This window comes from Naegleria gruberi, assembly GCF_000004985.1.
Source record: "Naegleria gruberi genomic scaffold NAEGRscaffold_16, whole genome shotgun sequence".
NCBI classification, from domain to species: domain Eukaryota; phylum Heterolobosea; class Eutetramitea; order Acrasida; family Naegleriidae; genus Naegleria; species Naegleria gruberi.
In genome coordinates this window covers 415,706-431,493 of record NW_003163311.1, presented here as the reverse complement: position 1 = coordinate 431,493, position 15,788 = coordinate 415,706, and the positions used below count along the sequence as shown (strand labels likewise).

Below are 15,788 nucleotides of genomic sequence, written 5' to 3'. Positions count from 1 at the left end.
ATAATTATTTCAGTAGAGAGATCTTGGCGTTTACAGAGTGGATCAACTTTCATTTCTGCCTTGTTAGTCTTTTTAACTTATTGTTGTCTATTCTTATTCAAAGTGTTGATAGGCATTATCCTCTTTGGTCATGCTTCGAAGATTAGGCAGGAGGAGTCAGAGAAATAAATAATTTATCGTTTTTGCTTTTTGTTTTGGTCATAGTCATTGAATCTTCTCTCTGACTTGTGGTCATCATTGTACTTTCTCTTATTATCAGAGTCCAATCTTCTGTCATCTCTGTGGTCTCTGTTGTCTCTTCTATCATCTCTGTAATCCCTTCTATCATCCCTTCTGTAATCTCTTCTATCATCCCTATAGTCTCTATGATAATCATCTCTATAACTTCTATTGTGATGACTTGACGATTCAGATTTATGGGAATTCCTATGTTCTCTTCCATAATGATCATCGTTGTAATCTCTATTATCCCTTCTATTATCATGGTGACGATCATTTCTTTCCTTGTCATTTCCATGTCGTTGTGGTGATGTTTCGGCCTGCTTTTTTTCCTTCTCATTCTGAGCCCACAGATGGGCAATGGATTGAGAAAAGTCGACGTGAATCTTGTGATCATCAATGACTAATCCTTCAGATTTGAGGAAGGCTCGCTCACAGGATTCAGCATCTTCAAATTCAATGAATGCATAAGTTTTGCTCTTTCCAGTCTTTCTGTTTTTAACAATTTCACATTTTACAATATTACCGTATTGTAAAAAGATTGTTCGAAGACTCTTCTCTGAGGTGATTGGATTGAGTCTACAAACAAAGAGAACACTATCTGGTGGCTTGACGTCAGCATCTGGTAAATCTCCTATCATTTCTAATACAATAGCCTTTGATTTAGCCTCTCTTTCCTTCTTTGCTTCATATTCTTCTTTGGAGAGACGCTTATTTTCAGTTGGTTTCTCCTCTAGTGTGAGTTTTTCTTTAGATATTTCAATAATTTCATCATCTCTAATAGGAAGAGGACTGCTAGGTGGAATTAAAAGACTGACACCATCCAAAAACTCTTCAAATTGTTTCCTAAAAGATTCTTCCTCCTCAAATGGATCAAAGAGAATTTGTGTATGTCTTATTCTAACAGTTTGAATTGGAATTTCCATATCATTCTTCTTTTCCGTATATAATCTATCAATTGCTTTAATAACTTCCATTCCTTCTTCTACTCTTCCAAAAATTGTATGTTTTCCATCCAAATAATCCAAATGTCTGCCACTAGTAGTGACATAAAATTGACTAGCATTGGTATTTGGTTTTCCATCCTTATTGGCCATACAAAGTAAGCCTTCCATATTATGTTTCTTTAGTAAATTAATTTCATCATTAAAGTAAATGTTTTCCGTGAGTGGTTTTTTCAACACCTTTTCATGTTTATATTTTTCAATGAGATGAAAGATGGAATGTCCTCCCTTTCCTACATTTTCATCATTGTTATTGGATGATGGATCACCTGTTTGAAACCAAGCATTCTTTTCAATATTAAATATTTTACAATTATTATAGTATTTAATTTTACAGAGGGAGAGGAAATTAAAACAAGTAAATGGACATTCTTCAATCCACAAATCAACTACAAAATCACCTAGTGATGTACTAATCAATACACTCATTTTTTTAAATTATATATTTATTATTCTTTTTTAATAATTAAATAACCTGTTCAACAATATTTATTAAATAATAATTGCATTCCGTGATGATGTTTGAGAAAAGGAGAAGAGAATTAAAAAATGACAAGAATTGGAAAACGATTATTTTATCTATTCAGACATAAACATGAGGTTTATGCAAGTTTGTTTGAAGATCAGAGTGTGAGAAGACTTCGGAATAGACATGAAAATAGATTTCTCTATCAGGGGTTCATTCCATCCATGTTATTGACATGGAGTGTGGCAATATTTGTTGCACTTTGGGAACGATACAAGATTGAACAAAAGTGGGATGCTTCGCCAGGTGCCTTCCCAACAATAGATTATCCCGAATTTTATACACCCTACGCTAGAGATGAAACCAAACATTTATTCTTCCCTGGTGGATTGAATGAAGAGGATTTAATGATTTCTTTAGAATTCAATAGAGAACAATTAAAGAATTTACAAGATGTTCAAAAGGAAAAGGTTGCAACATTGGAAAAGTTTAAACAGAATAGAGAAACTGCTTAGGTTTATTTTCGTTCCATTTCTTCAATTTTTCTTCTTAAAATAGCTTCTTGCTCTTTTAGTTTGATGATGATATTTTGTTGATGTTGGATGGTTTGAAGCAAGTCATTTTCAGTGAGTTTTTGTTGGGTAAAAAGTGGATGTTGTAAAAGTTGATAAGCTGTAGGTCTACAAGTTGGTTGAATATTAAGCATGGCAAGTAATAAATTCTTGAAAGAGTCAGTAAAATGATTTGGGAAATCTTTCAGTATACCATTTCTAATATCATGCCATTCATTTCCATTGTTTGGTAATGGTCTACCAATTGCACACTCGTATATTGTTGCACCAAGAGAGAAAATATCAGCTTTCGTCAAGTCAGTGTTCACATTTTCTTCAGTACTTAATAATTCTTTTGCAAGATATCTCGAGTCACCTTCCATGACATCCTTTAAAGTTTCTAAAGAGCTTGAGGCAAGTCCCAAATCACCAATCTTGTATCGAGGTTTATCATCATCTGCTGATGTTAGATAGATATTGTCTGGCTTCAAGTCAAGATGTACAATGTTTTGGGCATGCATTTGCATCAAGCCAGATGCAAGTTGTCTCGTAAGGTCTATCAATTGAGATTCGTTAAATATTTGTTTGCCAATTCTCTTAGCAAGAGAACCACCCTCACATAATTCGGTTTGCAAAAATAAACTAAATTGAGGAAGTTTACCTTCAATCCAACATGAGTAATATCTTACAAGGTATGGGTTATCTACAAGGGTGGCAAGAGCTTGAACTTCTTTCAAGATCTTATCTAGATCCTTCTTTCCTTTAATCTTTCTCTTCATGGATTTAATAGCATACGTAATACCATCGAATCTATTCTTTGCCTTGGTAACTCTACCAAAACATCCATCGCCTAGAACTCCAGTCTCTTCGAAATCTTCCAAATAACGAGAAAAGTACACTTCAAAGATTGGGTCAACTTCACTAAGGTTATTCACATCACTAATATTAAGAGCCATGTCACTTTGTCTCTTCTTTCTAGCTGACTTTTTACATGAGGCAATCTTTCCCTGTAAATATGATGATGTATTCTTATCATCTGTAATGGAAAAGTAATCGTCTTCAGTTTTTGTCTTTTTAAAGTTTCTTTCAGGGGAGAATGGATTTTCATGAACATCTTCATTGGCAGTGAGTCTACCAGGAATGAGTTGTACATTGAGGGCATTTGGAGATGTTTGGGAAAGGGTTGCTCTAGGTGGAGTTGAAGCTTGCATTTGACTTGACATGTCTCCAAAATCTTCCATTGAAGCATTATCATCATCGCTAATCATATCATCAGAGCAATCAATGACAGCTTCATCAAAATCAGTTTGGAAAATTTCAGTTTCAAAAGGGTTACCAGGAGAATCTAGGGTAGATTGGGAGAGATTTGAGAAAAAGTTACCCTTTGAATTATTAGATGATTGGAATAATACAGGGGATGGTGGAGTCATTTCAATTTGAGGAGTTTCCACAATACTCTTAGTAAGACTTGGACTAGCAAACCAATTAGAAGACATTGGTTCACTACTATTTGTGTATTTTGGTTTGATTGTACTAGGTGGACACATTCCAGGGGAATTGAAATCTCCAGAAATATCCATAAATGTTGTTCCTGCTGTTTTCTTATTTGGTGGTGGGAAAACCTTTCTATCAGCCTCTGAAAGGTCAGGAAAATCAAAGTTAGGAGTACCACCAAGAAGAGATGAAGGTTTACTTGAGGTACTGCTCTTAGTGGTGACAGGACTTCTGATAGCATCGAATGGTCTCTTCTTACAGATACCAGGTGGTGTTAATTCTTCTTCAATTTCATCATCACTTGTGCTTTGTTGAACGAGAGAGAAACTAGGTCTTTTTGGTTTTTGTTTGTTACCAAGTTTGATTTGAGAAAAGTCACGATGTGGTGGTAGATTTGGTTGTACAGGCATGAGAGGAGATCTTGGTTTTGTTGTTGATCCAAGAACTTGGAAACGGTTTGGTCTAGCTTTGATTGAGATTGGAGACTTGATCACAAACTTATTTTCATCATTATCACTTTCTTCACTCTCCGAGTCAAAGAGTGGTGATTTTAAAGAAGAAAGTGTCTTTGATGATGATGGCTTAAGAGTTGCTGTTGCAGGAGTTTTTGTTGGAGTTGGAGGACAGAGTTTTGGTGTTGCAAAAATGTTTTCATTAAAGGAGAAACGACCTCCAGCCTCTGTTGGTGTACAAGGTGATTGTTCTCCATTACCAACTGCCGATGGAGGCTCTTGTGAGTCTGACGTCTCATCGAGCGCATCGAACAATTGTTTAGTAAATGGCTGAATAAACACTTTTTTGCTCTTCATCATCTTTTTCTTGTTGATGGTTGTATAATTACTAAAACTAACGACCAAAATACTATAGTGTTTGGTGGTGCTGATGAAAGTTTAGCTGCTGGCTCAGACCGTTGACTTCGTGTGAATGTTGGAAGCTTGTGCTGGCTTGGTCTAGAAGGGAAGGGCGCAGCAGGTATCTAGACAATTTTTTCTTGTTTTTTGTCTAAAAATTTGGGCGCGATTTGTTAAAAGGCGGGAAAAAACCGTTTTCAATTCACAACAATTTAACAGTTAATTTACCACCTGTCAATATTGACATTTACAACTGTTGATTGTGTTGGGACTATTACATCGAAAAATTGCTCAATGGAAAAAACAAGAACAATTTTGTTAAAAGACAATCATTCAATGTCTGTACAGATTCACAGACATTTTAGTATGTTGTGGATGAACTCATTACAATATCAATGGTTCAACAATTAAAAAAAAAATGCAACAAGCCAGACAGAAAGTGTATGCTGCAGCTTCCAATAAGAATTTCAAAGCCTTCAGTGATGCAATAATTGGTGTCACTTTTGAAAACTCAGATTGTTACAGTAAGTGAAAAACAAAATCCTATAATGATTGGAAGTTTTCTTTTTCTTTGAAAAGACTCCCCGGATATTGAAGAAATTATGGAAACAGTATTGGATTGGAAATCGAATAGATTGGAGGCGATGGAATTAATGTTTCAACATAAGGCCGATCCTAATGAAAGTTGTTCATCAACTAATTTTACATCATTTTTTCAAAGGGTAGTTGCTGAGGAAGACATGCCAATGATACGACTATTTCTCGAATATGGAGCTGATCCAAATATTTCAATTGGAATTTTAGTAAAAGGAACACGTCATATGAGAAGTAGACATTTATATAATCCATACTTGTATATGTGCGTCTCTAATCAGAATTTGAAAGTATTTAATTGTTTATTGGAATATGGAGCTAATCCTAATATTTTGGGATCTGGAAGAGTTGAATTATCTGAAGAGTATCCTTTGAAAGTTAAGGAGCTGCCTATTCATGAGGCATGTAATTTACACCAGCATCATAGAAATACAACAACACAAATGATCAAGGCACTAATCAATTATGGAACTGACATCAATTATTATGGTTATTCTCGTATGAGAAGTAATGGATTTGATAGAAATAACGAAACTAATATTGAAATTGAATACACTCCTCTTCACATTGCTATCAATTCCAAGGATGAAGAATTGTATTATTTCCTTCTTTCCAATGGAGCTTTATCATCGATACCTTTCAAAAGAGATGGAAATGAAATATCTACAAATGATTTAATGAGGGAAAATCATGTTAATATGTGGGATTTGATATTTGAATGGCATCCTAATGTACATAGATTCCTGACGCCTTCCTTAAAAAAAACAATCCAAACACTGACTATGTGTGTTTTCAAGAGTGAATGTAACCTCAATATGGATGTATTGTCTATTATTTATACCTTTATTTGTTTGGAAGATTTTTACGAAAGAGACCTTCCATTCAGGAGGGCACGAGAGAAGAAGAGAGAAAGTTTATTTTAAATATAATATTATTAAAAATTAAAAAAATCTTCTGCAATAGATTAAATTTCCAAAAATGGCACAACCCTCCAAATTTGAAATTTAAATTTAAATTACAAAATAAAAAACTAATCAAAAAAAATGATAGTACAAGACAACCTCATCTCCATCTTCCAGTTTCTTGACTGGAGTCATATCACAAACTCCCTCGTCTGTTCGGAATGGTTTCAGGCGTGTAATAGTGATAATTTATGGGAATATTACTTTCGCTTAATGGCTGGTCCATCATGGAAATGTCTACTCTCAGAATTTAAATCTAAATATATTTACTCAAGTGATGGGGGTACTGAGAGTGGTTCTATCTATAAGAAATTGATTAGGGATGAATTATCAAATTTAATAGAAATTAAACAGAGCATTACGAATCAAAGACCTATCTCAATTTCTGTTCAAAATAATGTAGACACGAATATTTCTTCATTGTTTGATGAGAGAATATTAAAACAATTTATTGGTTTTGTGATGGGAAGAATTAGAGTTAAAGAAATTTATTACTGTAACTTGTCATATAGTGACGAATTGGTTCAATTGTTTGATTCGTATGCATTCTCAGAGTTGGATTTTGATTCATTTGAAATTAAATTAGTTTTTGAAATAATTGGAGTAGGAGAATATGTTATGAGAAGAAATTTCTCATTCGATATGGACTTTCTGGGATATAGCAGATATGTAAAGAACTTTTTCATTTACATTTCAACATTGCAAGATGATTTGAAAAATTTCCAATCCAATGAGATTTTCAATGTAAACGAGGAAGAAAGAGAACTGCCTCTTCATGATGCTTTTATATTTAGAAAAAGAAAGGATCAATACGAAACAAGTGGAGAAGAATCATTACTAAAGGCATTGAACCAAATAGTTCCTGAATTGAAGCAATATGATTTGAGTCCTTTGAATTATATACCTATATGGTTAATGATTCTTGGAAAAGTTTTGTCGAATTTTGGATGTAATAGACCATTCAGAGAAGTATTCAAATGTTCCAACAATTATTCAAACCCACTAATGAGAAACATTCTTTCGCATAGACTTGAAAAGAAGGTTAACAAGCTCTTATCAGTTTTACAAAAACCAATATATCAAAAAGTAATTCAATTAATTGAGGAATACGATGTGGAGGAGAATAATACTGAAGCACTGAGTAATGCAATCACTGAGATGGAGTATAATTTACCAAAAAGAGTTAGGAAAATGGATTTGTACACTTTCCATAATTCATCAATGGGTAATAGAATTCAAAATGTTAAGAATTTCTTTCAGTTAATGAATTACGAAAGATTAATGGATTACTTTATCAAATATGCATGTGATCCTTGAAATGATTTTTGACTTTATGCAAATTGTAAAGGGTTATTGAAAAGTAATAATTCCAAATTGATCAAAAATGAAATAATTCAGGTAAATAGAATTCGTGCGAAACATATCGACACAACAAAAATGAACAAACTCCACAATTATACAATAACCATTTTGGAAAAACACAACATTGATTCTGAAAGATTGCAACACCTATAAATACCCTCTAAGAAAGATTGTGAAATGAAACAAAAACAAGAAAAAACAAGAAATCTCAAGATGAATAAGAACATTATTTGTTGTGTTGCAATTGCAATTATCGTCTCTTTGTGCTCGGCACTTGTTAGTGGCCAATATAACAATGCTTACAATAGTGCATATGGTTCTTATGGTGGTGCTGGTCAAAATTATGGTGTTTCAGGTGGTAGCTATAATCAATATGCTCAAAACACTCAAGCCTATTCAAATCAAATCAATGCCATCAATTATCAACCTTATGCAAGCTATGGATCTTATTACAGAGGACCAACCTCCTACGGAAATAATTACAACTCTGCATACTCAATGCCTTACTATGGTGGATATGGTGGTTATGGTATTCCATACTATGGTGGTTATGGTGGTTATCATCCATACAGATGGTGTTAAACATTATGCTGATCAAAATAATTGAAACTAGTGAGTATTCATCAATTGACCATTCCAACTGTGAGAAGCTTTGAACAATTTAGTGACCATTGTGACAAATAAATACCTCTTTATGACCTTAATTATTATATTGTATTCTCAAAAACTCCACGAAGCGGCATGGTAATGCTCACTATTTTGGTCAAGCAAACTTGCCTTTAGAGGCCGCTATCATATCACATCCCTTTAAATAAACAAAGAAAATGCCCCAAAGTCAACAACAGGGCCTCTCTCAACACACGATACGGCGTTCTTTTGAGACAACATCTTCCTATGCTGTGTATCCTGGCTCGCTATCGTCGACGATTGAGCTCTCCGAAATGAGAGGAATACAGTCATCATCTTCATCATCCCAAAATACTAATAATGGTCAACAACAGTATTATCATCATACAAGTATGATATCATCACCCAGTACATTGTTCAATCATAATGTTAATCATGGTGTTGAAAAACATGATTCTTCCACTTCAACTGCTTCTAACAATAATAGACTTTGTAACAATAATAACAATAACAACTACAATGGAATAATAGATGAATCAACATTTAATGAAATGACAGCAACCTCACAGAATAACATTATTACCTCGCGGAGTACAATAAGCTTGGCTCAACCTCCAGTGAATAGCCTGGTCGATGATAATCAAATCATCCTCAATCAACAACCAAAGGAGCAATCAATTGAGCCACCAGATAGTCATGGAACTGAAAATAAGACTGGCACATTACATAATCCTGAAGAATCATATCCTCTCCTCCACAAATGTGCAAAGGCTATTAAGAAACTCTTCTCCCTTATTCCCTCACTATTCACAGTGATGAATGTGCTCGTGTTGGTCTTTTTATTTCAGGCTGCCATATCAATAGGAACAACCTTTGGAGTTTTATTTAGTGCAGGAGAAACCGTAAGTAGTTATTCTTATCTTGATGAAAAATATTCACCATTGCATTATTTGATGCGGATATTATCGAAACTTTGTTATTTCACTTATCTTGTGAACTTTTCTAATTCTAAATACTTTTCTGAAATAATGGATAATCAATCATATTAAAATAGACGGCTAGACAAGTTGTCTTATTGCAACACTCTGTGGTCTATCAAAAATTATCGAATGAGGTTCATTACTTTGTTAATCCAGCAGGCTTTATTACTAAAACTCTGCATGGGGAATTGGTAGCTCTTGGAGTCAATCCTTATAATTTAACAAGATGGGCAAGGGTAATGTCAATGACTGGTTCATATACGGACCACTTGGATTATATTTACTTTGGAAGAGCTGATAATATGATAGTTCTTTACGCAAATAAGGGTACAGACAGATTTACACTGATACCTTGCATCCAAACAAATATTACAAACCCATCTGATCTCACAGACAAGACTTTCTGCAAAACATCACATTTGAGATATGAAATTGTGGATAATGTCATTCAAACATCAAGCTACAAGTTTCAGAATTTTTCATTCAATATTTTAGTTAGACCTTGGTTTAAGGCTATTACAGACAGTGTGAATACCACTAGTTTTGATTTTCCTCCATCCAAACAGTATACTGTGTGGAGTGACATTTTCAAATCCGAGTCAAGACTCTCAATTACTCAGTCATTGCTTGTGAGAGATCAAACAAGTGGAAAGTTTGTTGGTGTGGCTGGTATTCAGTACCTTACAAAATCTATTTCAGATTTTCTCAATTCAACCACTGAGCCCGGTAATACAGTGATTATTCTAGACAAGTCTAATCACGTGTTGGCAGCCTCCATTAATCACAAGGCTTCCAAAGTCTTAAATGAACCACAGTCCATTCAGACATTTCCACAAGACTTTAGTAATGAGACTATTTACTATGAAATTTTCAAGTTAATGCAAGCATATAACTTTTCCAATTTCTCCTCCGTTAATGGTGAATCAGATAGTAGTAGAGTACTTAGTGGTGATATTTCAGTGAACGGAAATGACTATTATTTCAGTGCTAACTCCTTTCTAATTCATGGCCTATTTGTAAAGGTCATTATTATTACTGATCACACTGGTTTCCTTACGTATATTATTAATACGAGCTTGATATCAGTAATCGTTCTAATCTTGTTGGTTAGTTTAGGAACTGTTGTACTGATTATCATTCTTAAAACCATCACCTATCCCCTACAGAGATTGAATAAGATTATGAATAATATTTTGAGATTGGATGGTACCAGAACTTTGGTGGTAGATACAACGAGTGTCTTTCATGACATTAGAAAGATGGAAAGCTCTGTGGAAAAGTTTAGAAAATCAATCTTTTACTTTTCCTTATTTTGTCCCGAATTGGTAGTCAAGTCAGTGTTGAAATCATCAGAGACAGAACCGATGTTCCCAATGAAAAAGCAACAAATGACTATGATGATTGTCGATTTGGAGGATGTTGGTGAAATTCAGTCAGTTGTTGGCTCTGAATACTATTGCCAAATTTTAAATTCTATCATTTCAGAAATAACCGGAGCTGTTCACGCCAATGATGGATTTGTTTTTGATTTGAGTGTTGTTAACGGTGTCAAGTTGTATGCCTTGTGGAATGATAGTAGCCTTCCAGTGGAAAATCATGAACTGAAAGCTTGTGTTACTGGATACGAAGTTCAGCAAATACTTCAAGAAAAAATTGAGGTAATCAAACAATTTGAATGCAGAGGGTCAACTTTCTCATTCAAAATTGCTATATCCAGTGGTAAAATTGTTCTGGGATATACTGGCTCAACATCGAGCAGAATTAATTTTTCATGCTTTGGTGAAACTGTTGCTATTTGCAATTACATGATTTCAAGGTCGAAACCAAACATTGTAGTCATGTCTGAGGAAGTATATTTTAAGGTTAAGGATATGTTTTTGTGTTACTATCTAGCTACTCTACCATATAAGGAATCAGCTAGAACAAGGAATGAGAAAAATCCTGTTATTGATAGATTGAATATTTATTCGGTTGAAAAATGGATGAAGGAATCAAATTCATTTGAGCAACATATTGGTAACAAGTTGGGTGAATTACTTTTATTGAGAAACTCTTCAAATAATATTTCGTTTGAAAGTTTGATTGACAATTCTGTACATGCAAGAAGGCTTCTGACAGAAATTACTGACTTGGGTTTTGAGGGTCTTTGGAGAGAATAATTATGATAACTTGCAAAGTTAGAATTATTGATTATTAATTTATTGAAGTATTTTAAGTAAATCTGACAGGTCCTTCAAGAAAAAGTCAATTTGATATTGTGGATTACCTGTCAAGTTGATAAATTCGTTTGGATTACCGAAATTGAGTGCAGCCATATATCCATATCCCTTAGCACCTCTAGCATCGTACATTGAACCTCCAACATGAAGAATTTGATTTCTATTCAAACCTGAAATTTTTTCAACCATTCCATAGAATAATGGATCTGGTTTGAAAAGTCCACTATCACTAGAACCAATCACATAATCAAATTCAAAACCATTTTCAATTTTGAAGATTTGAGTGGCGTTTTGAAGAGTCAAACGATCTCCATTAGATAAGACAGCAAGTTTAAATCTTCTTTGTCCATTCGAATCTGTCATATTCCTCAATAAATTAAGAACTCTTCCTGTATTTGGCCATGGCTTCAATTCTGACCAAGTTGAATACAAGTCTTGCTTAATATTTGGTGGAATTCTATGTTCAAGATTCATTCTTTTCAAATTAAAATCCAATCCAGTTTGTAACATTAATTGGAAAATATTGGAATTTTCAAATTTCATATTCGGATCCCTGGCCAATGAATTATACTCCCAAAATGTCCCTGCATAGTGATTCAACCACTCTTCTGCTAAATGTGTTGCTTCATCCTTGCTACAATACGGAGAAAGCACTCTGATAATGTTGTCAATAATAGAGGAACCGGTATCCATCAGGGCAGCGAATAAATCAAAACTAATGAGACGAATATTTTGTGTGTTGGTTGATGGTGTTGCTGGTTTTAGTATTGGAGCTGCAAGAGCTAGGCCAACACTTGAGAATAACACAATCAATACCAACAAGATGACAATAGAAAGTTGTTTCTTGTTATCACTCATTTTTTTAAAGATGGGAGTTTTAACTCCGAAAATTAAATGTTTAGGTATTCAAGTTAAGCGGCTAATTAGTGAATTATTGTAACTAAGATCTCTGTACTAAAACAAACAGTTTACAATTTACTACTCTTTTTAACCTTCTCTTCCTCCTCTTGATATTGAATTACTAAATCATCAATTTGTTTGAATTGCCATTGGAAATCAACAGGATAGAGAAATTGTCTCAGGTCAAACCTATTGTCTTCTGGACTGTAGGATTCGCAGTGATAGGATGGTGTGAGAGTGGTCATTTTGTGACGATTGATTGCATAGTATCTGTAGAAACGTTTAACCTTATCAGCAATTTGAAGAATACTCATCTTGTCTCTCCATTCATAAACTAGATTATTGAAACATTCAACAGGTCCATTTCCTATTTAAATAAAAATTCAATAAATCAATTAATAAAAATGTTAATAAACAATTCTTAATATTCACACAACACGTACCGTAGACCTTTCTTAAAATACCAAAACGAGAAAGTTCATCATAGGTCAAACCCATATCTTCTTCATCTGTTTGATGAGATTCGAGAGGTTGTAGTTCAGCTGTTGGTTTGGCTTGTAAAACTTCCTTTAGTGAAGGATAACCCAAATTGTCAGAGGCATACAAGAGGAATTTTTTCAAGTCAGTCTTTGAAATACTTCCAATAGGATTAATATCAGCAGAACTGCAGTCATATTTAGTGAAATATCCTCTCAAAGCTTCATCAACATTGGAAGAACCTAGAACAAGTAAATTCTTTGGTTTGAAATCTCTACTCCAATTCATTAATTGAGCAAAGTAATAACTGACAACCATTCTCAATCTGGCTTGAATATTCTGGAGAGCAATATTTTCTCCAGCACTTCCCTCAAATGATGGAGTTTTACCAGTAGTAGTGGTAAATAAATCCTTCATTGAATTAACAACTGTATCAATATCAATATCCATATGATGAGATCCAATTTCTGAAGCCAATTGTTTAGCTCTGTTTCTGGTTTCATTTGAACTATTCACTGTACCCATATAACAAGTAACGAAAATAATATTAGCAATTTCCTTTGGAGAGGATGGAATCCACTCATCTCCCTTTGAACAAATTCTTCTAATTTCCTTCAAGACAATTTTCTTATTGTATTCCTCCTCATATGAGTTAGCTTCCTCAATACAATCCTTATAAATCAATTGACACATTGATCCAACCTAGAAAAAAATTAAGCATAACATGATAAGTATTTGACAAAATATTTTAGATTCAGTAGAAAATAAAAGAAGCTTACAATAGTAGCGGTAGCACTAGAATCAGCTCCTCCAGATAATGGAAGGAAATATCCACCCTGGCTAGATCTTCTCAAATAATCGAACAAGTAACAAGCTGGACCTAGGGCAATTTCTTCATTGGTTGTGAAATACTTGACATCTACTGGGTGAGTTGGTTTCAAACTTTGAGAATAGTGTGAAATTTTGAGTGTGAAATCAATACGAACTCTAGGGAATTCTCTAGATTCAGAAGCTTGCACAGATCTACTGGCAATCTTATTTCTAAATGCTCTCACTTGATCTAAATCAACATTGGCACTTTTGATTTTAAATACTTGAAAAATCCAATCAAAACTTACGTCACAACTTCAACCTGTTTCAAGGAAAATTGAGAACCTTGAGCAAGAAGCACTCCATTACAACAAATCATTGCACAACCATCAAATAAAAGTCTTCCACCATCACAACCTAGTTGATTGGCATAAAGATATACTAAGCCGTTCTTAGCAGTTGCATTCTTGATTAAATCAATACGAGTATGCAATTTACGAAGAGAATGATGACTTCCAGATCCATTACTAATAATTTCCACACCATCCAGACCTAGATAAATATTAGGAGAGTTTGGGGTGAACAATTCTTCACAAGTTTCAACAGCCAAATCAGTATCATTCAATGAAATAATACAATCACCAATTGGAACGGTTCTCTGACCAGTCAATTCTCTCATAAAATCTGGGAGAACGAAATCTTCAATAGCAAATCTCTTTGTCCAAGCACTTTTTCAAATTTTAAAATCAAATATTAGATAAATATTCCAATTAGTTCAATAGCCATCAATCAAAAGACAAGTAAATCGAGGTCAACAATACGTATTGAAGGAAATAAAACCTACCAGAACCATCTAGTCTCTCTATAATTTCCATCGTTTGCCAAAAACAATTTTGGACGAATCAATACAATTTTTCTATTCAATAGAAATACTCTACAATTATATCTTACACTCTTATGCATTATTGGCATACCAATATCTACAAGAATATCATCAGTTAAATCGCTCTTCAACAATTCAGCCAAACATTCCATTGCTAAATTGAAATTTTGAAATTATCATCAATTCATCATAATATCAAAAATATTTAATACCACCTTCGGATCATGGAAATACTAATACAACAACATACAATGAGTATAGGTATCATTCTCAAGAAAGTGATCTTCACAACCATATCCACAAACTTCAAGTTCTGGGCCACACCTATAACGAGCTCCCTTTTCCTTTGAAATTTTAATACTTTCCTTGATTCTTTCCAAGTTCCCAGTAAAATCGAGAGACCACTGATCGAGGTTACAGGTTGCTAGGGTGACGAGATGCATTTTTTTTTGATTTTGCTATGAACTTGAGAGCTTCTTTTTGGGAATTAAGAGTACAAAAATGTTAATTGTTATATTTAGAACTTAATTTGAATAATTTCTTTTAAAATTGTATAGACTTTTCGATTTATGAATTTAATAAAAGTGAATAATAAAAAAATTTATTAAAAAACAATTAAAAAAATGAAAAAACTTCTTTCTCAAAGATTCTTTGTTTCTCGGAGAGGAAAATTAAATTGTCATCATTCATTGAATAGTCATCAATTTATTTCGGAACGATTTTTTGATGGATTATCATTGGATAAACGAAAATATTCGTCAATATTTCCAATTAATCTTTCTGAGGATCAAGTTAATTCGGAAGAAATAATTACATCATCATCATCACAAGAATTGGGAAGAAGATTTGAAGCACAAGTTGTTGAATACCTATCAGAGTATGATTTTAATTTGAGTGTAACAAAACGATCTCATGATCAGGGAATTGATTTTAAAGGTTTTTGGAATTTTCCCTTTCTAAAGCAAGTCAATCCTCATCCAATACCAATTCTAGGACAATGTAAAAGGGAGAAGGATGCTGTAGGAGTGAAATATATTCGAGAATTTGAAGGAGTACTTAGTCATTATCAATTACAAAAATCAGCCAATCAAAATGTAGTTGGCGTGTTTGTGAGTTATTCAGGTTTCAGTGAACATGCTGTTCGACAAGCCTTAGATTCCAAACAGCCAATCATTTTGGTTATTCTCACGACTGTTAATGAGAAATTGCTAATGACCTATTTTTGCATGAATCATATGACTCAAAAGATTATTCCAAAAGTTACAACTTCAATTGAGAGAGCTGTCGATGGAGACAATCAAATAATCTTCTCGGTGGATAATTGATTTTAATAATATTGAATTCCTTCATTCAATAATTGACTTATTGAATGTGCGAACTAAATTTAGA

General features: G+C 33.6%; 8 protein-coding genes across 8 annotated transcripts; 5 read left to right on the top strand and 3 right to left on the bottom strand.

Annotated features, from left to right (window-relative positions):
* Positions 1–157: 157 nt before the first annotated feature.
* On the bottom strand, positions 158–1,652 carry NAEGRDRAFT_83083 (cyclophilin-type peptidyl-prolyl cis-trans isomerase; the record flags this gene model as incomplete). Its single annotated transcript, XM_002678734.1, has 1 exon — positions 158–1,652. One exon carries the CDS (start codon positions 1,650–1,652, stop codon positions 174–176), a length of 1,479 nt encoding a protein of 492 aa, XP_002678780.1. The 3' UTR covers positions 158–173.
* A 554-nt stretch (positions 1,653–2,206) lies between these two features.
* On the bottom strand, positions 2,207–4,546 carry NAEGRDRAFT_48087 (uncharacterized protein; the record flags this gene model as incomplete). Its single annotated transcript, XM_002678733.1, has 1 exon — positions 2,207–4,546. The coding sequence occupies one exon, from the start codon at positions 4,544–4,546 to the stop codon at positions 2,207–2,209; it is 2,340 nt and encodes a 779-aa protein (XP_002678779.1).
* Positions 4,547–5,003: 457 nt separating this feature from the next.
* On the top strand, positions 5,004–6,102 carry NAEGRDRAFT_66040 (uncharacterized protein; the record flags this gene model as incomplete). The annotated part of the gene is made up of 2 exons (XM_002678872.1): positions 5,004–5,109; positions 5,165–6,102. The coding sequence occupies 2 exons, from the start codon at positions 5,004–5,006 to the stop codon at positions 6,100–6,102; spliced, it is 1,044 nt and encodes a 347-aa protein (XP_002678918.1).
* Positions 6,103–6,354: 252 nt separating this feature from the next.
* Positions 6,355–7,458, top strand: NAEGRDRAFT_66039 (uncharacterized protein; the record flags this gene model as incomplete). Its single annotated transcript, XM_002678871.1, has 1 exon — positions 6,355–7,458. One exon carries the CDS (start codon positions 6,355–6,357, stop codon positions 7,456–7,458), a length of 1,104 nt encoding a protein of 367 aa, XP_002678917.1.
* A 258-nt stretch (positions 7,459–7,716) lies between these two features.
* Positions 7,717–8,085, top strand: NAEGRDRAFT_66038 (uncharacterized protein; the record flags this gene model as incomplete). The annotated part of the gene is made up of 1 exon (XM_002678870.1): positions 7,717–8,085. The coding sequence occupies one exon, from the start codon at positions 7,717–7,719 to the stop codon at positions 8,083–8,085; it is 369 nt and encodes a 122-aa protein (XP_002678916.1).
* A 359-nt stretch (positions 8,086–8,444) lies between these two features.
* NAEGRDRAFT_66037 (uncharacterized protein) lies at positions 8,445–11,269 on the top strand (the record flags this gene model as incomplete). Its single annotated transcript, XM_002678869.1, has 2 exons — positions 8,445–9,032; positions 9,185–11,269. 2 exons carry the CDS (start codon positions 8,445–8,447, stop codon positions 11,267–11,269), a joined length of 2,673 nt encoding a protein of 890 aa, XP_002678915.1.
* A 1,016-nt stretch (positions 11,270–12,285) lies between these two features.
* Positions 12,286–14,842, bottom strand: NAEGRDRAFT_38722 (uncharacterized protein; the record flags this gene model as incomplete). Its single annotated transcript, XM_002678732.1, has 6 exons — positions 12,286–12,596; positions 12,673–13,408; positions 13,486–13,783; positions 13,825–14,244; positions 14,361–14,553; positions 14,650–14,842. The coding sequence occupies 6 exons, from the start codon at positions 14,840–14,842 to the stop codon at positions 12,298–12,300; spliced, it is 2,139 nt and encodes a 712-aa protein (XP_002678778.1). The 3' UTR covers positions 12,286–12,297.
* A 180-nt stretch (positions 14,843–15,022) lies between these two features.
* On the top strand, positions 15,023–15,724 carry NAEGRDRAFT_66035 (uncharacterized protein; the record flags this gene model as incomplete). Its single annotated transcript, XM_002678868.1, has 1 exon — positions 15,023–15,724. The coding sequence occupies one exon, from the start codon at positions 15,023–15,025 to the stop codon at positions 15,722–15,724; it is 702 nt and encodes a 233-aa protein (XP_002678914.1).
* Between the last annotated feature and the right edge of the window lie 64 nt (positions 15,725–15,788).